At 47.5% G+C, this 25641-nt stretch overlaps 1 protein-coding gene across 1 annotated transcript; it reads right to left on the minus strand.

The window, feature by feature from the left end:
- Positions 1-1031: 1031 nt before the first annotated feature.
- Positions 1032-15217, minus strand: LOC132576557 (perilipin-3-like). Its single transcript, XM_060245804.1, has 6 exons — positions 14906-15217; positions 13806-13888; positions 5701-5965; positions 3740-3927; positions 2557-2685; positions 1032-1585 (listed from the first exon to the last, which is right to left on the minus strand). The coding sequence occupies exons 2-6, from the start codon at positions 13866-13868 to the stop codon at positions 1238-1240; spliced, it is 993 nt and encodes a 330-aa protein (XP_060101787.1). The 5' UTR covers positions 13869-13888; positions 14906-15217; the 3' UTR covers positions 1032-1237.
- Between the last annotated feature and the right edge of the window lie 10424 nt (positions 15218-25641).

Below are 25641 nucleotides of genomic sequence, written 5' to 3' on the forward strand. Positions count from 1 at the left end.
CCTGGATTTTGGTATAACATCAGATGTGGATTGTAAATATATAGTTGCAACAATTAAATGTTCATTTTAACGAATGATGAAAAGCAGTAATTTTGTTATGCTGCTGTCTTTTTCTGGTCAAACAGCCTGTTGGCTTTAAAAACCTAGATGGGATTGGTTGAAGTTTTTTCCTACTGTTAAGTTTTGTTGTTATTTGCTATGGCATTTTGTCGCTAATGCAATAAAGATTGATTGATTGATTGGTAATACTATTGGTATGACATGTTAGCATAATATGGCCTTACATGTGGAAGGTATTAAATTTGCCACTAATGAACTATACAGAAATGTAGTGTGATAGAAGGTTAAACTATACATGACAGCAGTCTCACAGCTGCCGGGAGTTCAGTTACCCTTTTAAAGTAATTTTACAAATGCTATGAGGGGCTGATCCTGCATGGAGTTCCTTCCTCCCCAATCTTGAGCTTTTTCAAGTGCTAAAAGAGCAGCTGCTTTGATGCTTGAAAAGGTGTGGCATTCTAAAATCACTCTAAAATGGTGACAGCAAACTTGTGACGTCCATGAGTTCATTGCCACATTTTGACTGGCCAGTAATATATCATGATTAGTGTGTTCAAGAAAGATTTCTTAATAATCTTCACATCAGAGCTTTTTTTGTAGCAGGAACTCCTTTGCATATGAAGCCAGACACCCCTGATGTAGCCAATCCTCCAAGAGCTTACAGGACACTTAGTACAGGGCCTACTGTAACCTCTTGGAGAATTGGCTACATTAGGGAGGTGTGGCCTAATGTGCAAAGGAGTTTCAGCTAAAAAAAAAAAAAAGCCCATACATTTCTATTAAAAATAAGAGGAAAGAGGGCACAATTGCTGCATAGGATTGACAACTTTCAGATGGGCTGGTATTACAATCAATTCCCAGACTATAGTAATTAGTTCCTCCGTAGAAACTGGTTGCTTTGAAGGGTGAGCTCTCCAGCCAAGTATTCCAGCAATACAGCTGGTATTGACAAAGCACGCTTAACCCATCACTTCTATGCTAGCCATTTTATTCCAGATGCTATTTTGTCTTGGCAGACAGGGAACATGCCATTATAAGTACCACTGCAAAAACCACTGCTGTTTGCAAAGGTTAAGTCTGGCTGGAGAACCAAAGTTATTCTTCAAGAGGGCATCTTTTGCCCTGCTAAAGGAACCAAGAAGTCAGCAAAAAGGACGATGGGGCCGATCTTGCTTCTTCACTGGGCTGGATCGTCAACTTCAGCAGGTAGCCTGCCAGAGAGCAGAAAGGGGCCCACCAGCCAGGAGAGGGGGGTGTTGCGGACAATGTAGTCAAAGACTTCATCCATGTATCCTTGGGCCTTCAGCACCTTCTTTCGGCTCTGCGTGAGGAGGGAGCTGGAAAGCTCTTGGAAGGAGCCAGCTGTTGAGAACAAAGTCTGGAGCTCACCAGTACTTTGCCAGACTTGCTGCACCTTATCCTGCAGGCTGGAAGGGAATCCTTGGATGCTGGACACCAGTGTCTGGCAAGTGGCCTGCAGTTGTTGGGTTATCTTGTGGAACATGGTCAGAGTTTGAGCTTCTACCTGCAAGAGACAAAGAAGCCATTAAGAACCCTGTTTGTTTTAGCTGGGAGTCACCCCATTTGCAGAAACCATACAGCTGCCAGCTGTTGGTTGGGAAATAAGTGGAGATTTATTCTTTAATTTATTGAATTTATCAGCCACCCTCCCCAGTAGAACTGTGCTAAGGTAGGGTTGCCAATCCCCAGGTAGGGGCAGGGGATCCCCAGTTTGGAGGCCCTCCCCCTGCTTCAGGGTCATCAGAAAGCAAGGGGGGAAGGGAAATGTCTGCTGGGCATTCCTTTATACTCTATGGAGACCGATTCCCATCGGGTATAATGGAGAATTGATCTGTGGGTATTCGTGGCTCTGGGGGGTGCTGTTTTTTGAGATAGAGGCACCACATTTTCAGCATAACATCTAGTGCCTCTCCTCAAAACACCCTCCAAAATTCAAAAAGGACCAGGGGATCCAATTCTATGAGCCCCAGAAGAAGGTGACACTATTCTTCATTATTTCCAAATGGAGGGAAGGCATTTAAAAAGAGCTTGGTCCTTTTAAATGTGATGGCCAGAACTCCCTTTGGAGTTCAAGCGTGCTTGTCACACTCTTGCTCCTGGCTCCACCCCCAAAGTCTCCTGGCCCCACCCCCAAAAGTCCCCAGATATTTCTTGATTTGGACATGGCAACCCTAGGCCTAGGGCAGTGTACAACACAATCCCATGAAAACATAGACTAAAACCAATTGAAACTAGGGAAAACAATAAAAGCACAGTAGTGATTTTGTGGTTGGAGACTGGGGTTTGGGGAGGGGACGGAACTTCTGCATGGTATAATGCCATATAATTCACCCTCCTGTAGGGTATAGTACCGTAGAATCTGTACTCCAAAGCAGCCATTTCCTCCAGGAGTCACCTGTACATCAACTGTAATAGTGGGGTATCTCCAGGTGCCGCCTGGAGGTTGTCATCCCTAAGAAAATATGAGCCACATACCTCAGGCTGAGTTATATTCCTTTCCTTCTTGCCTTCTGGATTCATCTTGCTCCACTCCAGCCACAACTGGCTGAGCTTTTCTTGGCTCCCATGCAACTTTTTGCCCACATCTTGTTTCAGTTGCTCAATCTGATGGGAAATACATGGATACAGACTTTAAAAGAAAGCTGTTGTCTAGTACATATTGATTTGTGGGGTTCCCTACATCATGAATATTCCAGTTATACTCTCACAAAGTAAGAGACTGAGACTCCCATGAGTTGAACCTCTTGAATCGACTATTGGCTTCTATATCCTGCTTTTCTCTCCTATGAGGAGCCAAAGCAAATTTATATTGTCTCCATTTTTTCCCTCACAACAACCCTGTGAGGTAAGTTAGCCTGAGTGTGTGCGACTTACCCAAGGATACCCAGCAAACTTCCATGGCAGAATGAGAATTCAAATCCAGGTTTCCCAGATCCTAAGTTAGAACTCAGATCCTAAGTTAGAACTCTCCTACAAGGCAAAGTTACCTGAGGATTTCTTAAAAAGGCCTTACTGCCATACCATCTTGAAAAACTTTTCAACAGGCCAACATTAAGATGTATCAGCCCTGACCTGGATAGTCAAGGCTAGTCTAATCTTGTTAGATCTCAGAAGCTAAGCAAGGTTAGCCTTATTTGCATACTAAGCCCCACCTCCTTGATGTAGCCAATCCTCCAAGAGCATACAGGGCTCTTAGTAGAGGGCCTACTGTAAGCTCCAGGAGGATTGGCTACATCAGGGGTGTGTGGCCTAATATGCAAAAGAATTCCTGCTACAAAAAAAAGCCCAGGATGAGAGACCACCAAAGAATACCAGAGACATGACAAACCACTGCTGTTCCTTTCTTGCCTTGAAAACCCTATGGCAGGGGTGGCCAATGGTAGCTCTCCAGATGTTTTTTTGCCTACAACTCCCATCAGCCCCAGCCAGCATGGCCAATGGAGAGCTACCGTTGGCCACCCCTGCCCTATGGGATTACCATAAAGCAGCTGTGACTTGACATTTTAAAAAAAATCATCAACATGAGCCATATATGTCTAATTTAGCTTTATAAGGGCCCTCAGAAACCTATCATGGTGTCATCTCTGTCCATGTAAAGCAAAAATGAACAACAGAAGTTGTAATTTTCACTAGATTTCGTTCTGAGGTAAATTCTTACCAGGTCAAGAGTCTGCTGAAGCTGGGAGAGAGAGTTGTAGACGTTCTGTCTGGTTACTTTTATCTTTCTTAGGGAATGCTGATAGGCCCTGTTGCGGAGTTTGGCTGAAAGGGCACCCAGGCGCACCAGATATTCATGCTGCTGCACAGGAACAACGTCACCTTCCTTTAGATTTGTGGCAAGCTCAGCTAAGAAATGGAGAACCGCAACTCTGTGAGGGATCAGAGGGCACATGCTAACCACTCATTGTCAACCGCCTGTAAATGCTCTACTGTAGACACCTCTCTTCTGCAAGGAAATCACATCTGCCACTGAGCAAGCAGGCAGGTAATCAGAACACAGGAAACTGCCTTATACCGAATCACACCCTCGGTTCCTCAAGGCCAGTATTGTCTACTCAGACGGGAAGCTGCTCTCCAAGGTCACAGGCAGAGGTCTTTCACACCACCTACTGCCAGATCTTTTAACTGGAGATGCCGGGGATTGAACCTGGGACTTCCTGCCACTGAACCACAGCCCCTCCCTTCGACAGTCTGTGCGGTTGTAGTAGTTAATTTGACTTGTTGCTCCACTTGATATTGAACTGTGGTGCTGTGCTGCTTGTCTGCTGTGGTGAAATGGCTAAGGATGCATCCACGCTACAATAAATAATGCGTTTTGCAACTGGATTTTTGCTAATGGCGGGAGAGGAAGAGCCATTTTGTCAGCAGTTTCCAACTTTCTTATTTTTATCACTTTTCCCCTGGCTCCCCTGCCCCACAGGACTTCCCAACATCCTGCCACCCAAAATTTTCTAGCTACACCCCTGTGTAAATAAGCCATTCATGAAGCACACCAGCTCCTCATAACAGCCGCAAACAGAAGCCTCTGCTATGGCATAAAAGATCTCACTGCACTATTTACATTCACTCCAGAGGGCTGGGTACTTTATCAAGATGTGGTGTCTTAGATACAGTAACAGCTATAAACTGTGGAGCTGGAAATACTACCTACTGCGGGAGATGCAATATGGGAGGGACACTGGAAACTAGAAAGCAAAAGGAGGACTTTTGGCCCGGGCCCAGTGTTCCCTCTAAGCTGAGTTAGTGTGAGCTAGCTCACAGTTTTTTAGCCTCCAGCTCACACATTTTTGTCTTAGCTCAAGAAAAATGGCCCCAGAACAAACATAAGAACATAAGAGAAGCCATGTTGGATCAGGCCAATGGCCCATCCTGTCCAACACTCTTATCACAAAGTGGCCAAAATTTTATATACATACATATATATACACACACTGTGGCTAATAGCCACTGATGGACCTCTGCTCCATATTTTATCTAACCCTCTCTTGAAGCTGGCTATGCTTGTAGCCGCCACCACCTCCTGTGGCAGTGAATTCCACATGTTAATCACCCTTTGGGTGAAGAAGTACCTCCTTTTATCTGTTCTAACCTGACTGCTCAGCAATTTAATTGAATGCCCACAAGTTCTTGCATTGTGAGAAAGGGAGAAAAGTACTTCTTTCTCTACCTTCTCCATCCCATGCATAATCTTGTAAACCTCTATCATGTCACCCCGCAGTCGACGTTTCTCCAAGCTAAAGAGCCCCAAGCATTTTAACCTTTCTTCGTAGGGAAAGTGTTCCAAACCTATAATCAGATTTATGCAGTAGCTCACAACTTTAATGCCAGTAGCTCACAAAGTACAATTTTTGCTCACAGGACTCTACAGTTTAGAGGCAGTATTGCTGGGCCTAAACTGAATTACAGAGGTCTAAGTGCTGCAGAAAGGCTGGAACTTAGTTGTATTCAGGTGCTTAATACAACATTAGCTGCCGTTCTCACTACCTTGAGGATATTTTAAAATTTGAAATGGTTCTCAGAAATTTGGAATTAGTCTCACAAGCTTTTTGCAGAACTCCTGGAGCAATCACCTTTTTTGAGACCAATCACTCTTTTGAAACCACCCTTTAAGTTACATACCCAGTTCTAGGGATGTGATGGGGAGATACTGATCCACCAGCTTTTCAGATCTCCCAAGCAATGCCTCAGCACCTCCAGCTGCTATCAGGCCCACTCTGGACTCCACAATAGTGTTCAGGCTGTGGCTGACGATGGACTTGGTGGCTTCCACACTGCCCTGGACAGCCTCTTTGGTCATGTCCAGGACTCCGGACACTTTATTGGCAAGGGCATCTTTGGCATTTGCCATTGTGGATGACACTGTCTCCTTTGTGCCCGACACAATCTACAAGGCAATATAATGTTCTTTGCATTGACGCAAAATAGAGTTACCAACCTGAGGGGTTTGGCATTCTCCAAGAATTACAGCTTCCCTCCAGATTACAGAAATCAATTCCCCAGGAGAAAAACAGCAGCTTTGGGGGGGGGGGGGATCCCCTGCCCCCACCTGGGGATTGGCAACCCTAACTGTGTTTGATGTAACTTGCACTATCTAATCCACTTTGAGTCTCAGTGAGAAATGCAGACTCAATGATGCTGGTGAACTCTGGAGTAATTTTGCAACAGTGTTTAAGCTTTTTGTAACCCTGGTTCCTGGGTCAGCTTTGGATTTTAGGAGACTCTTATGCATCTTGGCTTTTAATGCCTTTCCTGTTAACTACCTGTTCACCCAGAAAGATGGCAGGTGAGTAGCTAACATTAAGGAGGTCCTGCTCTTTAATAAACCATAAATATTTAAAACGGGAAAAAAGGAGGTCCTGCTCTTGAACATGTTCTGTCATCTTGCAGCAGCACAGAATCTTCTTCGTGGTCTCTGTGCATCACACTTGTGGGGATACTGCGCCTGCGCGGGTCCCCGATCGGTATCTGTAAGAAGCCCGGGAATTTTCCGCGGTCGGCGCCACTGGGCATGCGCAGGCGTCCCATTGCGCACGCCCAACGGCGCCACCGCGGTAATCCCGCCAGTTCCTTTCTGACCGCTGCGCGAAGAAGTTGCGTTTTCATCGTGTTCCCGGTCGGTGAGCTTCGGGGTTTTTCACCCTTTTTTCCCCCTTAGCCGCTGTATATATATTAGCCTGTTTATTGTTTTTCTTAGAATAGTAGTTAGTTCTTAGTAGTTAGCTAGTTAGTTAAAAAAAAAAAAAGTTGTTTTTTCTCAGGGTGCGTGTCGCGGGGTTTGTCCTCCGGGACTCCCCCCCCTCCCCTGCTCCCTAAATTTTTTCTCCTCTCAGAGGACTCTGAGAGGACCCTCCTAGCGACCACTGTCTATGGACAGTCGCTGGGGTTTCTTCAAGAGGTGCCAGGCCTGCGGGAAGAAGATCGCCCCTCCCGACGGCCATTCCCTGTGTCTTCTTTGTTTGGGAGAGGTGCACCGCGTGGAGACCTGCCCACACTGCCAGCACTTCTCCAAACAGACAAGGAAGAACAGGGCGGCAAGACTTTCGGCAGCGCTAACTGCCTCGGCACTGAGACCTCCAGTTTCGGCTTCGGTACCGAAAATGGCAAATGCCCAACTGTCGACGGGTCCATCGGTCGATGCCCCCGTAGTCGACACGGGAACGCCGAGAGATCAGCACTCGGCGAAACGGTCCCTCGAGCTATCGACCGAGAAGCCGTCGAAGAAGCGACGCGAGGAAGCGGGCCGCGAGTCCTCCAAGAAGGAGAAGAGTAAAGAAAAGAAAAAGCGACCTCGCTCCTCTCCTCCGCCACCGGACACGGCGGCATCGACCGCCACTGAGCCGCGCAGAAGGGTTCCTCCCTCTCCGCTCCGCAGCCCCTCGACTCCAGCGGTCGGCGCGCATACGTCGCACAGCCCTACAACTCAGCGGGCTAGCGTCCATCGGCCGCGCAGTCCCTCAACTCCGAGGGCTAGCGCTCATCGGCAGCACACCTCGCCGATCCTCGACCCGAGCGCTAAGGGGCAGCACATTCCAGCACCAGAAGCGGAGATCGACCTAACCCGTCGATCCCCTTCGGTGGCCTCTCGTCGGAGGAGCATCGACTCGGCATCGGACGTCGAGCCCCTACCATCGGCTGACGAGGCGACGCCTGCAGCGCCCAAGCGACCGAGACAAGGGGACCCGTCGGTCGAGCGCGTGAGGCGAACCGACCCATCGGTCGAGCGCGTGAGACGAAGGGACCCATCGGCCGACCCGCGCCGCTTCCCATCTATGCCCCCCTGGGAACAGCACAGATGGCAGCCTTCGTATCCCTGCTGCCCGCCTTACCACTGGTACCAGCCACCGGAACACCAGGAATGGGAGCGTCGGTCCGATACGTCCTCCTTCTCTAGGACATCGCACCGACCCAGGCAACCATCGGCATCACTCTCGATCCCGCCGGAGGAACGCGCCGCCGCGACAGACCCCCCGACCCGACCGCTGACGCCGATCCAGCAGAGGGAGCCAACACCACCTCTGTCGACACACTCGGACTGTGAAGAGTCCGAGCCATCGGGTTCGGAGAGCGACGAGGGGAGGACCTGGGAACCCTCGCCCGACCCAAATACTGCGGAGGACCTCCCGGTTTCACCCTCCGAGGACCTGAGCTCCTATGCGGAGATGATCAAGAGGATGGCATCGACCATCGCTTTACCCATCTCGCAACCCAAGCCAGTGGTGGACGATAGCGTCTTCGATATCGTCCAACGCGACGCCTCCACAGCCATAGCCCTACCGATGACCAGGGTCATGTTGCAGGCACTCAAGGACCCATGGAAAAAGCCATCATCGGCACCGGTGTCCTCGAGGAAGTTGGATCACATATACAAGATCCAGGAGGCGGGGGCTGAGTTTTTATTCACTCATCCAACACCCAACTCAGCCATCGTCTCGTCTTCCTCGAGGTCGCGCAAGGTGCATTCTGCCCCCCCTGACAAGGAGGGGAAGAAACTAGACTCCATGGGCAGGAAGATCTATTCTGCAGCATCCTTGGGTGCCAAGGCCTCCAACTACACAGCCTGCATGGCGAGATATCAATACGCCATGTGGGAACAGTTGTCCCCGCTCCTATCCGCCCTGCCTGAGGACAAAAAAGCGGCTGCCAAGAAACTGCAGCAGGAGGGCCTGAAGGTGGCCAAGCAGCAATTGACAACTGCAAAGCACCTAGTGGACGTCTCTGCCTCACACATCATGTCCGCTATCGCCATCCGCAGGCACTCCTGGCTGAGGTCCACCGCCCTGCAGCAGGACACCAGGGCACTTATCGAGGACCTGCCGTTTGAAGGGGACGGGCTCTTTAGTTCCACTACAGATAACGCCCTGCAGGAACTAGATAAGAACCTTAAGATCTCCAAGAGCCTGGGAGTGCAGGCACCCTCCAGACAGCCCAGGGCTAGACAGTGGAGTAGATCCTGGACTAGGAAACCCTCCCACAAGCCGTCCACAGACCAACAGTGGCGCCCACGCCCTTCGCAGCCCGACAAGCAGGCCTATTCGGGCAATAACACTAACAGGGGGCGCTACACCACCCAGCATTCAGGCAAACCTAAGGGTGCCCGCCCCTCCAAGCAGGGACTTTGACTTTTCTGTCCCACGCATCGTCGCCCCTGCCCGCTGCACCATCCGCCTCCGCCCCTTCCTCCCTGCCTGGGAGCAGGTCTCCTCAGACAGGTGGGCTCTCTCCATCATCAAAGAGGGCTACAAATTAGACTTTGCCCAGATTCCAAACCAGTCCGTGGTGCTTACCACCCCCCCCTCCCCACCGCTGCTGGCAGAGGTGGCCACCCTCCTACAGAAACAAGCCATAGAGGAAGTACCTCCAGAGGACAGTCCCGGGGGTTTCTACTCCCGTTACTTCCTGGTTCCCAAGAGGGATGGGGGACTGAGACCCATCATGGACCTTCGGAATCTGAACAAGTTCATCCTATACCGCAAGTTCCGGATGTCCACACTGCAATCCATCCTGCCCCTCATCAACCAAGGCGATTGGATGGCCACCCTAGATCTCAAGGATGCCTATTTCCACATCAGCATCCACCCAGAGTTCAGACGGTTTCTAAGGTTTGCGGTAGGCCCACAGCACTTCCAGTTCACGGCCCTACCATTCGGACTTTCCACAGCACCCAGGGTGTTTACAAAAATGATGAGCGTAGTGGCTGCCCACCTCAGGCTACAAGGGGTGATGGTCTTCCCATACATAGACGACTGGCTCCTGGTAGCCAGTTCAAGGGAAAGCCTATCTGCTCACATCACGTCCACGCTACGCCTCCTGGATGCCCTGGGCCTACAGGTCAACCTAGAAAAATCGAAACTCACCCCATCAAGGTCAGTGCAGTTTATAGGAGCAGTGCTGGATACAAACCTGCACCGAGCGTTCTTACCCGCCCAAAGGGCAAAAGACATTACCAGCTCTGTACAATTGCTCCAGAGGCAGGGATGGGGCACAGTCAAACAGATCCAGCGGATGCTGGGCCTGATGGCAGCGACGACAAGCGTGCTTCTCTTCGCGAAACTGAGGATGAGGAACATGCAGCTATGGTTCCTACGTCAGTTCCGCCCAACCAGGGACTCACCTCGAAAGAGGTTCACTATTCCCCCCATGGCGCTCCACTCGCTTCACTGGTGGGGGTCAAAGGACAACATCTGCCAAGGAGCGCCCTTCCACCTTCCGGCCCCCACAGTGACCATCACCACGGACGCTTCCCAGTGGGGATGGGGCGCTCACATGGAAGGACTGTGCGTGGGGGGCCAGTGGCCACCCAAGCTGGCCCTGCAACACATAAACTACCTGGAACTGTTAGCAATCCACTTTGCTCTGCGTTCATTCCGCCCGAAGCTGACGGGGAAGACGGTGGCTCTGCTCACAGACAACACCACCGCCCTGGCATACATCAACAGACAGGGTGGAACAGTGTCCCGTCGCCTTTGCGCACTGGCAATGGACTTATGGGCGGAATGCATCCAGCAGGACATCTTCGTCAAGGCCGCGCACCTCCCAGGGGTCCTCAACATACAGGCGGACTCCCTGAGCAGAGGGGGGGCCTCACCGCACGAGTGGGAACTCCAGTGGCGCTTCCTGCAGCCAGTCTTCCAGCTGTGGGGTTACCCTCAGCTGGACGCCTTCGCCACAGCACACAACAAGAAGTGTCCCAGTTTCTGCTCCAGAGGGGGTGCCGACCCGGCATCCCTCGGGGACGGCCTTCTCATCTCCTGGGAGGGCCGCTTCCTCTATCTCTTTCCGCCCCTCCCCCTTTTGACGAGGGTACTCAACAAGATAGCCAGGGACAGGCCACGCTGCATCCTAGTGGCCCCCTGGTGGCCACGTCAGAACTGGTTCTCCTCCCTACTACGCATGTCAGGGAGGAACTTCTACCACTTCCCAGCGGACCCAGACCTCCTGTCATCTCAAGGGGGGCTAGTGCTGCACCACAATGTGCCACACCTGAAACTGACAGCGTGGCTCATAGACCCCTAGACTTCTCCATCAGGGTCAAGGAAGTCCTACTAAATAGCAGAAAACCCTCTACCAGGGCTTCCTACGATAGAAAGTGGAAGAAATTCTCCAACTTTCTGGCCGACCGGCCAGGCACACCACAGAGGGCAGGCCTGCCGGCAATCTTCGACTTCCTATTGTCTCTAGTCGACGCAGGCCTAGTTTTCTCGTCCATCAAGGTCTACTTGGCAGCAATATCTGCCTTTCACGACCCTGTGGGCGGATACTCAGTTTTCGCCCACCCTCAGTCCAAAAAGTTTATGAGGGGACTATTTAGACTACATCCACCATCTAGACCTCCCACTCATCTGTGGGACTTGACTCTGGTCCTAGACATGCTAACCAGGCGTCCCTTTGAACCTATGGCCACGTGCTCTCTGCAGCTCCTGTCCTGGAAGACTGCCTTCCTCGTGGCTATCACCTCTGCTCGTCGCGTGGGGGAACTCACGGCGATGCGCTGTGACTACCCCTACCTAGCTTTTACAGAATCTGGTGTCTCCCTGGCCCCAGATATCAACTTCCTCCCCAAGGTACCCTCCCAATTCCACCTCAATCTTGAGGTTTGCCTACCCACCTTCTTCCCTAACCCCTCCTCGGACGAGGAGCGGAGGCTGCACTCCCTAGACGTCAGGCGTGCCTTACTTTTTTACCTAAAGCGCTCTAAAGCCTTTCGCAGGGACCAACAGCTGTTCGTCTCATATACTTCGCCCAGGCTAGGGTCTAGGATCTCTTCACAGCGATTCTCGAAGTGGCTGACGGAGACCATCAAGACCTGTTACCTCCTAGCAAAGAGGCCGCTGCCGGGACCTGTTCGAGGGCACTCCACCAGAGCAATGGCGACATCGGTGGCGTTCCTGAAAGGCGTATCCTTGGCGGACGTCTGCAAAGCTGCTACCTGGTCCTCCCCGCATGCCTTCATGAAGCACTACGCGCTGGACGTGCATGCTCAGCAGAGGACTCGGTTGGGGACTGCGGTGCTGCAATCTGTCGTCTCCGGTTGACCGTCTTCCCACCTCCAGGTACGCCTTGCTTGCTAATCTCCCACAAGTGTGATGCACAGAGACCACGAAGAAGATAGACAGGTTGCTTACCTGTAACTGTAGATCTTCGAGTGGTCATCTGTGCAGTCACACTACCCGCCCTCCTTCCCCACTGCTGACGGTCTCCCTCTTATGGGGGGCTTTTTTCAGCGGTCATGAAGGAACTGGCGGGATTACCGCGGTGGCGCCGTTGGGCGTGCGCAATGGGACGCCTGCGCATGCCCAGTGGCGCCGACCGCGGAAAATTCCTGGGCTTCTTACAGATACCGATCGGGGACCCGCGCAGGCGCAGTATCCCCACAAGTGTGACTGCACAGATGACCACTCGAAGATCTACAGTTACAGGTAAGCAACCTGTCTTTGTATGGAGGAGTGGGAATGCCGGGTCCAGATGGGCAGGCTAGTTTTCCTGATTGCTGCCATTGAGCCACCTTTATGGGCAGGGCTGGCCCTGCCACTAGGCAAACTAGGTGACTGCCTAGGACCCGGTCTTCTGAGGGCGCCGAATTGTGCTTTTCATTTTTCCCACAATGCATCTGTTTTTAAAAAATTGCTTATCATTGCGGGGGGGGGGGGGGTACCAGAAGTTAGCCTTGCCTAGGTTGCCGGATAGTCTAAGGCCAGCCCCGTTTATGGGTGGGAGCATCAGGTGACTCCTCTGACATGGAACAGCCTTGTCAGTAGCTGCCGCAGGATGCCAGACTCCACCTGTTTGCATGCATCAACAGGGACAACCCAAAGTAATCACTAGGCAGCCCTCTTTCCAGTTAAGCCTAACATAGAAGAAGATGATGATATTGGATTTATATCCCGCCCTCCACTCCGAAGAGTCTCAGAGCGGCTCACAATCTCCTTTACCTTCCTCCCCCACAACAGACACCCTGTGAGGTGGGTGGGGCTGATAGGACTCTCACAGCAGCTGCCCTTTCAAGGACAACCCCTGCCAGAGCTATGGCTGACCCAAGGCCATGCTAGCAGGTGCAAGTGGAGGAGTGGGGAATCAAACCCTGTTCTCCCAGATAAGAGTCCGCACACTTAACCACTACACCAAAACATACAGTTTTTCCCCCAAGTGAAGATGAAGGATTCTTCTTTTTATGGGGATGGAGTCAAATGGCTCACAGCCAACATTCAAATCAGACAGCTGGTTTTGTGGATAGAAACTCCCATAATTGAAATATTCCAGACTCGCCAATTACCATTTCAATTAGGGGTTCCCCTTCTGCCATTCTTGATGCAGGGGCAGCCAGAGGATCTTCACCTGTTGAACTTCAGACTGATTGAACTGCACAAAGGGTGACTAAGAGCATCAATGGTGGCAAGACAAATAATGTTGCTACCTGGCCAGGGGAAAAAAAAATGTCTTGTCTCTTTAACAGAAGTTAAATATACAGAAATGTGCAGTTAACACTTTCTAATGGCATGGCATCAGATGCTAATTGCCACTATTCCAACTAATACTGACCCAACAGCTACAGGAACCGGTTCAAAAGTTGGCAACCTTAAGACAAACCATAGGGCAGTTTGAACCAAAATATCCACGGAAGCCAGCTCTATGACTCTACCTTTCCAAGCACAAAGGGCCAGAATACCAACTGCCTGGGAGACTCCCTGGGGGCAACACCCTTATTCACAGGCCCATTCTGAACTCACCTGCTCTCCACAGTCCTTTCTTTCAGAGGAAGAGGGATTCCTTTGGCTTCTGGAAGACATCATAGTCTGCTGGTCAAGAGGGGCTAGGAGGGGGGCGGGGGATGGAAGAGGAAATCAGCCCTTCACCACATAGATAATATGAACATCAAAACTCTTTGGGTCCAATGACGACAGAGTTGTAGACAGGACAACCTGCTTGTCTAGTAGCTTCTTAGCGTTGTCCTGCAATGTGCTGAGATTTAGGAACTCCAGTACTAGGAAGTTCAGTAGGCAGCTGCTGTTTCCATCACTACAGTGCTGATGAAAGAAACAATTGCACCTGTAGAATTGCTGTGCAGCTGAGAGATGATGATGATGATGATATTGGATTTATACCCTGCCCTCTACTCTGAATCTCAGAGTGGTTCACAATCTCCTTTACCTTCCTCCCCTACAACAGACATCCTGTGAGGCGGGTGGGGCTGAGAGAGCTCTCACAGAAGCTGCCCTTTCAAGGTCATCTCTGCGAGAGCTATGGTTGACCCAAGGCCATTCCAGCAGGTGCAAGTGGAGGGGTGGGGAATCAAACCAGCTTCTCCCAGATAAGAGTCCATGCACTTAACCACTACACCAAACTGGCTCCCTAAAGAAAAACAGAGGAGCATCATAGATGGATGGCAAGAATCAAAGCCAAGTTGCAGGAACTGGTCATTACAATCCTACACAGTTTTATTAAGCAGCAAAGTCTTGCCTCCTAGTTGACAAAACCTCGCATTGCAGGACATGCATATTAGGCAAATACTTGCATATTGGTGCAATTTTACCAGTTTATCCATATTACAAAAATATCCCATTAGGTAGGACAAGATGGATCAGGCTGGTTTAGAAATACCCCTTTGGCCTCTAAAGAAAAGAACATTATGGAGCACAGAGTTTCCTGTTTCTATACAGCTGTTTGAAAAACTTCTGGTTAATTGTTAACTATAGAAACTAACACCAAATTCATTATACAGTGGTATCACAGCAAAATGGGAATACATTCAGCAGAGATGATAACATGCCATTAATTAAGAACTGACCCAAATAACCTGACAGTTACCATTTGCCCCCAACTAACTCACCAATGGGAGAAAATCTGCAAAAAGTACATGCAAAACTTCCTCTCTAGTTTTTCTTTTAAATATCAATGTTCATGTCATGAAGGCAGGCACCCGAAGCCAAGACTGATAGCTGGTGAACCAATTATTGTTTTCCTAATCAGGGGAGGATAGGAGGCAGATGGAGAAGCTGATGATTGCTAAGGATGGAGCAGTTTGCCACATGTGATTAGGATGGATCCATTTACTCAGGGACCCAGTTTAGCAGGAAGGTTCTTTACACCCATTTAAGATACTCCCTAGTAAGGTACTAGTCTCCAGAGTTCCTGTGTTGTTCTTTCTGGTCTAGTCCTAAGGGATCAGGCTGGATTGTAATTTATCTGTTGCCAGTTCCTGCTCAAAGCATTTCTTTTGGTGGCCACGACTGGCCCAGGAGAAAACTGTGCTTTTAATAACATTTTAATGTGCAAGAAATGCTTTTAGGGGATTGGATAAACATATGAAGCAGAGGTCCATCAGTGGCTATTAGCCACAGTGTATTGTTGGAACTCTCTGTCTGGGGCAGTGATGCTGTGTATTCTTGGTGCTTGGGAGGGGCAACAGCGGGAGGGCTTCTAGTGCCCTGGCCCCACCGATGGACCTCCTGATGGCACAGAGTGTTGGACTGGATGGGTCATTGGCCTGAACCAACATGGCTTCTCTTATGTTCCAGTGTTCTTAAATGGGTAGTTGAAGTCTTTCTATACACTTGTCAGGGATGTTAGTCTAGACTGATCCTGCATTGAGCAGGGGGTTGAACTAGATGGCCTGTATGGCCCCTGCCAACTCTGTGACTCTATGATTCATTCACAGCATAGAGCTAAAGCATACCCCTTGGTATTTATTTATTTATATGGATTTATTTCTATCCCGCCTTCTTGGGACTCAAAGCAGTTGGGACTCAAAGCAGCCTCCATTGTTCTTCTCTCTTCCAATTCCAACTGTAATTATCTTTTGTGTGTGTAAAGCTCCCAGAAAGCACTCTGACATCATGGCAGAAAAAGATAGTGGCTCTTGGGCTGAAGAAAGAAAAATGGTGCTCGGTACCATTTAATCTTCTAAACTCCTCTGTGAGGTAGGTCAGGCTGAGAGGACGTGACTGGCCCAAGGTCAACCAGCAAGCTTCCATGCCAGAGCAGGGATTTGAACTGGAGTTTCCCAGATCCCAGTCCAACACTTTAACCACTATAATCACACTTTAGTTTCAGATCAAACTGATGCTAAAGGAATAGCTGGAGCGGGGTGGCCAAATTATAGCTCAGGAGCCACACGTGGCTCTTTCACACATATTGTGTGGCTCTTGAAGCCCCTACTACCCTGTCAGCCAGCTTGGAGAAGGCATTTCTCTCTTTAAATCACTTCGCCAAGTCAAGCCAGCTGGCAATTTGGGGAATGCATTATAAAATAAAGTTGCTTTCTTTCCACCAATTTCTTCCCCATCTATCTTCCTCCCTCAAACACCTGATGCTCATGTCTTGTAGCTCTCTCAAACATCTGATGATTATTCTGTGGCTCTTACACTAAGCAAGTTTGGCTGCCCCTGAGCTAGAGGAACTAGTTTAAATGTCGTCAAGGCAACCTCATTTCCCTTTCTTGGAAAGAAATCAGATCAAATAGAAACAGCAAGAACGAACTAAGGTTGCCACCTTTTTTCCTGTCAGGGCTCCAGTACCCTTAAGAACAGCAAGCAAAGCTGCATTTCAACCAGCAGAGCTTTTCTTAGTAGGAAGGCACACTTTCCAAAACCAGGGAGAGGCCCTCCTGACTGCCCCTTCAACCAATGAAATTTGTCTGGTGGGCAGATGAGAAAAGGCCTTTTCAGTGGCAGCCCCATGATTTTGCAGCAATTTCCTCAGGGAGGTGCGACTGGCCTCCTTACATTTGATCTTCAGTAGTAGGGATGCCAGCCTCCAGGTGGGACCTGGGGATCCCTGGGAATTATAGCTCATCTCCAGACTATAGAAATCTGTTCTTCTGGGAGAAAATGGATGCTTTGGAGGGTGGACTGCATAGCAGTGTACCCCACTGAGGTCCCTGTCCTCTCCAGGCTCCACCCCCAAATCTCTAGGAGTTTCCCCACCTGGAGCTGGCAGCCCCATCTATCCCCATTCCCCACTGATGGCCATGTGTGTGTGTGGATATCTGGCAACCCTGTTTAGGAAGCAGCTGAAGCCACTTTGATTAGGACTGCATTTTATTTATTTGCAGTTCTGAGATTTTAAATATAGGGTTTTTTTTAAATAGCCATTGTTGTTTTGTTTACAAGTTCTGCAAGGTGGCTAATAAATGTTGGAAATAAAATAAAAAGCTTCATTGTTGAATTTTTCTTACCAAATGTCTGTTAAAGAGTTGGGAGCCTCCATAAGGAAAAAAGGTAACCGTCTGGCCTCATATCTTATGACCAGAGATGGCTAGCTATGGAGTTTGTGACTGGACATATTCTTAGGATTGCAAGTAGTATTTCTACACGTCATACAGTTATTTCACATTTTCCACTTTGTCCTTGTGTCTGGGTTGCTTTCCATTTTCTGGCTTCATAGAGACATTTGCCACAGTATTCTCCATTTTGAGTTCACTGCTAGCAGCAATTCAGAGGAATTTTCATTGGCAACAGAACGTTCGCACAGCACATCTTTCTCCATCAATAGCTATTTCCCTAAAATTTTCTCCACTTGAGAACTGGGGTGTAATCTGAAGGCTTTAAGAAAATCTGTAATTGCTCTAACCCTATAGCAATTATCTTTGTGTGTGTGTGTGTAAAGCTCCCAGAAAACACTCTGACATCATGGCAGAAAAAGATAGTGGCTCTTGGGCTGAGGGAAGAAAAATGGTGCTCTGTACTAAACTATTCACACAGTTACGTACTTACATAAGTTATTAAGAACAGTGGTCTATGCTTATTGTGTTTAGCTTACTGTAACTAGGACCAGTGTTCCCTCTTGGCTGAGTGAGTGTGAGCTGGCTCACAATTTTTAGCCTCTGGCTCACGCATTTTTGTCTCAGCTCAGGAAAAATGGTCCTAGAGCAAGCTAATTTATGCAGTAGCTCACAGATTTAATGCCAGTAGCTCACGAAGAAGAATTTTTGCTCACAAGACTCCACAGCTTAGAGGGAACATTGACTAGGACCCTATTATGGAATTCTTGTATCATTTAATGTTTCATCTTAAGGCTTATGATTAGCTTCAGTTCTGTCTTTCAAATTCTGATTGGGTTCTATGACTCTAATCGTATTATTTAATGTCCCACACTCGCTCTGTGGAATCTCTCTTGAGTCCGACTTGAGAGAGGCAGATTATAAATGATGTTGTTGATGGTGATAATAATGGAGGTAGTAGTAGTAGGTGGGGCCTTCAGAAGTGCCCACTTCCTATCCAGTGGAACCCCCAATTGTGCTTCAACTGTGTGCTTTCAGAAAAGATTAGCGGAGCAGTTTTGAGAAAAGGATTTCAAAAATGCATTTTTGTGCCCTGCTTTTGAAATACTGGAGGTCTTTTGCTGCTATTGGAATCAGATGCATCTCTGGTCTTATCTAGCAGGGCAAATGCATTTTTCTGCTGCTCTCAAATACTGTGGAAGTGTCTGGCTGATTATTGCAGATGGGTGATTACTGCACTGTGGTCTGACCATTTGATGTGTGTCAGGGTGTTTGGCAACCCCCTCCCCCCATGTCAATCTTGTTGAAAGGCTGTGGATATTTCCTCAGTTGGAGCTCATTCTATGAGAGGATCTCCTGGTGCCTATCAGCAGGGGTAGAATTCTAGCAGAAGCTCCTTTGCATATTAGGCCACACACCCCTGATGTAGCCAATCCTTCTGGAGCTTACAAGGCTCTTTTTTGTAAGCTCTTGGAAGATTGGCTACATCAGGGGTGTGTGGCCTAATATGCAAAGGAGCTCCTGCTAGAATTCCTCTCCTGCCTATCAGTGTTTGAAGACAGCATTACCCTTGAATGGAAGGTGACAAGTGCAGAGAACCAGCAGTTTGCAGTTTTGGGGCGCGCGCACACACACACACCACGGATAAGCAGAGCTTTCAGTGGACTGAAGAGGAAGTGTCTTGGGGGACAGTCTCTCTCTTTCTCTGGATCAGATCTGGTGTCTGCAGCAGGTATAGCCAAGGTGGTCCCAGTAAGCAAGATGCCATTAAAAACCCACCAAAACCCTAAATAGGCTTATTGATGCGATGCTCCCTCTTAAAGAACTTCTTTTTAGAATATGTTGGAATTAGCAAATTTGCAACACTTCAGTAATTATAGAGTTAATTTTGTTTTGTTAGTCAACAGGAAGTCACATGTGTTTACTGTAACCTGTCTGTTAGCTAAAGAGAAAGCCAGGGAATGTCTGTAGGTGGTCTTAGTTAAATCACCGGGAACTGAGTATTGTGATTGGAAATCAATGCATTGGCTATTCTGCGTTTTATGGTTCTCTTCCTCTTAGGGTTGCCAAGTCCAATTTAAGAAATATCTGGGGACTTTGGGGGTGGAGCCAGGAGACTTTGGGGGTGGAGCCAGGAGCAAGGAAGTGACATCACTTCCAAGTCAAAGGTCAAGTGATGTCACTTCCTGAACTTCACTCCTCTATATCACTTCCAGCACACTGCATCAAACCCCACCTCTAAAACCCTTCATGGGGGTTTAGGAATCCTAATTTCTACATCACTTAAATTGAATGTGTCCATCTAAAAAATTCAAACCCATGGGCAATGGCTATCCTCCTACACTTCAAAATGGGGTCTCTTCTAATACTAAATGTATATATCCCTCCCCAGCAAAAATGATCAGATATAGCAAGGTGCTGTAATTAATCTGAATTTTTTATTGAAGAACTTTTATTAGATACTCCAGCACACCTGATTCTAAAGGGGGGGGGGAGAGACTTTAGTGCTAGACTCAATTCAAATGATAAGATTCTAATTGACAAATTTGGATGAAAGCTTGCTAAATAATGTCACTTAATTCAAAACAGATATGGGCTTCCCTCTTAAACAGTGGAGGCCATTCCCAACCTAGTAAGACTTAGTTACTGCTGTCTTCTCAGGTCAAACACAATTACAAGCCTAAGTAGCTCTATCATACCTCTGGTAATTCTGTGGTCAGGTATTTCTCAGTTGCATTCTCTTTGCCACAAAAAAGAATTTGTAGCTCTTTATGCTTGGCAATTTGGAAGCTTAAGATAATTCACACCAGAGAAAATTCTTATATGCACACTAGAGCATATTATGTCCTCCTCTATGTCTAGCAATTGGGAGTGGAGGTTTGCATATATCACCCCTACCAAAAATCCTAATAAGCAGCTCTGGTTACCATCATGTAATAGAATAGCTCTAGGGTTGCCAGGACCTGTCACTGACCAGAGGCAGGAGTAGGGTTGCCAGCTCCAGGTTGGGGTATTCCTGGAGACTTGGAGGTGGAGCCTGGGGAGGACACGGAACTCAGTGGATTACAATGCTCCCAAAGTCCACCCTCCAAAGCATCCATTTTCTCCAGCAGAAATTGACTTTGTAATCTGGAGATATGCCATAATTCCAGGAAATACTTTCAAGTATCAGTTATTCATCTTTTCATTTAGTGGGATTAGAAAAGAACACAATATCAAAACAATATCTGCAGTACTGCATTTAGAACACCTGAGACTCAGAAGCAATGTTCCCTCTAAACTGTGGGGTCATGTGAGCAAAAAATCTACTTTGTGAGCTATTGGCATTGAAGTCATGAGCTCCTGCATAAATTAGTTTCATGTGGGGCCATTTTTCCTGAGCTAAGACCAAAATGTGTGAGCTGGAGACTAAAAACTGAACTAGCTCACACTAACTCAGCTTAGAGGAAACATTGCTCAAAAATATGTTTAAAAGTCATCTAGAACCAACATATTCATAATGCAATAAACTATATTGCTTCCTTTTCACAAAAAATACAATTCCTGTCAAACTATCTGATCTTTACCTGGAAAATCCCTCCCCCCAGTCGTTATAGGATTGGTTTGTTTGGTGTGTTTGTTGTGATAAAAAACCTGCTATATCTTAAGGGGGGGGGAGGAGAGCAGGATAATTAACTCAGCAAAACAATGCTAGCAAATAAAAATAGGTTAGTTTTAACACCCATTTTCTCAAGTGAAAATGACTTCTGTAAACTGCAAATCAGTTGAATAAATATGCTTGCATATGAAAAAATATACCTTGAATTAAACTTTGTTGGTCTTAAAGGTGCCACTTGGTTCAAAGTTTTAGCAAGGTTTTAAAAATTAAGACAAATTTCTTCAGAATGTTCCAGACACCCGGGCCAGCATATACCAAAGTTAAGCTGAACATGGGGTAGCCAAAGGCAATAAAAGCAGAGGAGGCAATAAATCAGATAAGACAATGAAAAAATAAACAGTCTCCACAAGAACACAAGGCTGGGACTGCGCTTAGCCCAGCCCGGCTGAGAAGCACATAAAACGAAAACTTAAGCACTCTAAACGGATACCTTAAATCATTTAAAATCAAGCTTTAGAAAGCACCTTAGTCGCAGAGCAAAACAGCATCAGAAGACTACTCCTTGCCTGCACTTCCTGTTCTGGAAGAGAGGCTTTTCTTCTTAAAGGCAAAACAACCCCAAAAGTTCTCAATAAGTATTCTAATGCAAAGTTCTGCAGAAGTTGCTGCTGACAGGTTGAGGGCAAGGCAGTTTATCAGTTCATGCATCATTCAAAATCTCATCAAGAGCACCTCATGCCTTTCTGTTCTGCAGTGAAGGCACAGAGCAGGTTTGTGTGACGAGAAAATGTTTGCTAGATCTCCCTCTCTCTGTGCCTGGAAGGAATGTTTATTTACACACCAACCACCTCTACAAATCTTCTTTACTAACAGGACAGGACACACACACACACACCCTCCCTTCCCTTCTTTTTCGGCTCTTGCTTAGCATGCCTGGGTGAGGACTGGACTCCAGTGCTGAGCCTTCGGTGGGTGCAGGGAATCAGGCAGGCTCTCTCCGGAGAGTGGCATGAAGTTCCCCCCCTCCCCCCCCCCCCCCCGCTTCTGGACTTTTGGAGACCGGGGGAGGAGGCTATAAATTCTGGAGTCCCCCGCCAGGGCGGGGGGGTTGGCAAGCCTACTTCCTCTCTTTGTCTAAGTTTGGAGAAGAGAAGCCATTCTTAGTTTTGTTCTCCAGCAGTAAAGATGTAGACGTTAGTGTCTGTCATTTTCTTCCCAGTTTGCCCTTCCCTTGTAGTTTTAAGTAAAGCGATCATATTCCTTTAAACATACACTTTCTCTGCATATTCTTTGCTGTGCGGCTAATTTCAAACTCTGCTAAATAGTATTTTTATCTAAGAATATCCAACAGAATAAGAACACTTCTGGCAAATATATAAGTAATCAGGGGTGGAAGTCTAGCAGGAGCTCCTTTTAATATTAGGCCACACCCCTGATGTAGCCAATCCTCCAAGAGCTTACAAAAAAGAGCCTTGTAAGCTCTTGGAAGATTGGTTACATCAGGGGGTGTGGCCTAATATGCAAAGGAGCTCCTGCTAGAATTCCACCCCTGTGTATAATCGCCATTGCACCTGATCCACCTCCCTTCCTCAAAGTAGGAAAGGAAAGGTCCCCTGTGCAAGCACCAGTCGTTTCCGACTCTGGGGTGACGTTGCTTTCACAACGTTTTCACGGCAGACTTTTTTACGGGGTGGTTTCCCATTGCCTTCCCCAATCATTTACACTTTCTCCCAGCAAGCTGGGGACTCATTTTACCAACCTCGGAAGGATGGAAGGCTGAGTCAACCTCGAGCCGGCTACCTGAAAACCGGCTTCCACCGGTGATTGAACTCAGGTTGTGAGCAGAGCTTAGAACTGCAGCACTGCAGCTTTAGCTCTCTGCGCCACCTCCCTTCCTGAAAGTCAGTGCTCCAAAGTCCTCTTATTGACTCCACTCAAAATTCTTCCCCCTATTACCTCTTCCATGTTTAAGTGGCCTTTTAAAAATCCCCCCTTTAGACCCTATTATTATAAAGATGCTGTAAGTCTCTACTACTTTTGGCTGCTATTTTACCTAGGATGTTCTGCTGATTAGAGAGGGCCCAGGTGTGCCCAGCTGATACCAGATTGTAGCCATGGTATGCTGAGAATACAAAGCAACAATAGAAGCCATCCAGCTGAAAGTATGACAACCAGTGGTTGATCGAACATCTCTGTGCTCTCGAAACCCTTTAAAAAGGTTGAGAGCAAAGCAGAAACTTTATATTAACAACACTGGAGAGTTGTTTAAATTGGTTAATGTTGTGTTGAGATCCCTCTAGTGTGGACACAGAGAAATACACCTCATGGGTTAGAACAGTGGTCCCCAACCTTTTTGGCACCAGACGAATTTTGTGGAAGACAATTTTTCCACGGACTGGGGTGGGGGTGATGGTTTTGGAATGACACAATTGTGCACTATTTGGGTATGGTGGTTAAGTGTGCAGACTCTTATCTGGGAGAACCAGGTTTGATTTCCCACTCCTCCACTTATAGCTGCTGAAATGGCCTTGGGTCAGCCATAGCTCCTGCAAGAGTTGTCCTTGAAACAGCAGCTTCTGTGAGAGCTCTCTCAGCCCCACCCCCCTCACAGGGTGTCTGTTGTGTATGGGGGGGAAGATATAGGAAATGGTAAGCAAACACGAATTTGAGCAGACTTCGGAGGATGGTGGAAGACAGGAGGGCCTGGCGTGACTTTGTTCATGGAGTCGCAAAGAGTCGGACTCAACTGTGTGATTGAACAACAAGTCGCTCTGAATCTCTGATTCAGAGAAGGGCGGGGTATAAATCTGCAATTCTTCTTCTTCTTGGAGGGTGGATTCTATGGCACTGTGCCCCGCTGAGGTCTCTGTCCTCCCCAGACTCCATCTCCAAATTTTCAGGACTTTCCCAACCTGGGTCTAGCAACCCTGCTCCCCCTATCCCCTACTGGGGCCAGTGGGCACATGCAGGGCTAGAGTTGACTGGTCTCGCAATTCTTATCAATAAATATTAGACATATTAATGGAGAAGTCCATTGGAGTCCACCTGGCTTGATGGTTAGGTGCAATTTCCATGTTCAGAGAGATTTTTAGAAAAAGGTTTAGAGCAGAGGTAGGCAAACTGCGGCTCGGTAACCACGTGGGTCTTTTACAGTGTGGCTCTCGAAACCCCCACAACCATGTCAGCCATCTTGGAGAATACATTTAAAGTTGCTTTCTTTCCACCTCTCCTTCTCTCTCCCCATCTTCCTTCCTTCCAGCTTTCAAACATCTGACATTCATGTCTTATGTCTTTCAAATATCTGACATTTATTCTGTGTGGCTCTTACATTAAGCAAGTTTGGCCACCCCTGAGCTACAGAATAAAGCATCTGCTTTCTCCATTGGCTGAGACTCTACCGTTGGGGAAGGAGGGGATTATCTCAGTCTTTGCTTTCACATGACAGCACTGTGTTCTGTTTTTGGAGCATAAAAAGTTTCGTTAGCTCCACAGCACATCAACTTCATTTATATGGAAGAGTGACTGTTTTTCTGTACTCATTAAAAACAAGGTCCTAAGTCAGGGGTGACCAAACTTGCTTAATGTAAGAGCCACATAGAATAAATGTCAGATGTTTGAGGGCCACAAGACATAAACGTCAGATGTTTGAAGGAAGATGGGGAGGTGGAAAGAAAGCAACTTTAAATGCATTCTCCAAGCCACTGGCTGGCTTGGCAGTGATTTAAAGAGAGAAACGCCTTCTCCAAGCTGGCTGATGGGGCAGTGGGGGCTTTGAGAGCCACATAATATGTATGAAAGCCACATGTGGCTCGTGAGCCAGTTTGGCTACCAGTGTCCTAAGCTAAGGAAAGGACGTGCTGACCTCCAAAACATCCTCTCATTAACTGCCTTTCTCAGGTCTTCCTTGATTGGGTCATGGCTTCCTTGATTGAGTCCATCCATCTCATGTCAGGTCTTCCTCTTTTCCTGCTTCCTCAACTTTTCCTAACATTATTGTCTCTTCCAGTGACTCTTGTCTTTTGATAATGTGATCAAAGTGAACCCGCAATGTCTTTGTGGCAATCCGAGTGATTTATAAAACTCTCCTTCACCAATTCATTTCAAGTGAATCCATTTTCCTCCTGTCAGCATTCTTCATTGTCTGACTTTCAGTCCCTAATTAAATTAGCCTGTGTCAGTAGTTAGAAACAAGCAGCACACAAACACTCTTGAAAATACCTGATTTAAATTGACATTTTTTAAAAAAAATTATGGTTTGAATTGCCAAGATTTAAATCTAACCATCTCTGATTTATAAAAAAGTTTACTGAATCTGCCTGACCGTTTGGGATTGAAGTAACCTGAACTGATTAACAATTTGGTCAACAAAAGTTCTACATTAACCGTTTCTAGAAAGATCCTGTGAGCAAAGTAAACTTCCTAAATTTGAATGTATATTAAAAATGGAATTTCTGGCTAGACTTTATGGAATAACATAGCAGTTGTATTAAAAAAATTACTTGATTCAGAGAAACTTAAATTATGCCCAGCTAACCCTAATGTCTGCTCTCCAGCTACCTTAGGTCTGGACATCTGTTGAGGTAAGATGCACAGATATTTAAATGATTTAGTGATCCCTACATATTGTAGGGCTTTTATGTTGGCCAGATTGAATGCATTTCCCTCCAAGGTCTTGCAGAGGAGATATCTCCAAATTCCTTTTCATGAAAGACTCTGTTTCTGCAGTACAAACTTCCCTGATACAATT

Source organism: Heteronotia binoei, chromosome 8, assembly GCF_032191835.1.
Source record: "Heteronotia binoei isolate CCM8104 ecotype False Entrance Well chromosome 8, APGP_CSIRO_Hbin_v1, whole genome shotgun sequence".
Classification (NCBI taxonomy): Eukaryota; Metazoa; Chordata; class Lepidosauria; order Squamata; family Gekkonidae; genus Heteronotia; species Heteronotia binoei.

Coding starts and splice junctions, on each gene's coding strand:
- LOC132576557 (XM_060245804.1), bottom strand. CDS start 13,868: ATGATGTCTTCCAGAAGCCAAAGGAATCCCTCTTCCTCTGAAAGAAAG. Junction 3,928..5,700: donor CATCACATCCCTAGAACTGG/GTATGTAACTTA, acceptor TCCATTTCTTAG/CTGAGCTTGCCACAAATCTA. Junction 2,686..3,739: donor TTCAGCAGACTCTTGACCTG/GTAAGAATTTAC, acceptor ATTTCCCATCAG/ATTGAGCAACTGAAACAAGA.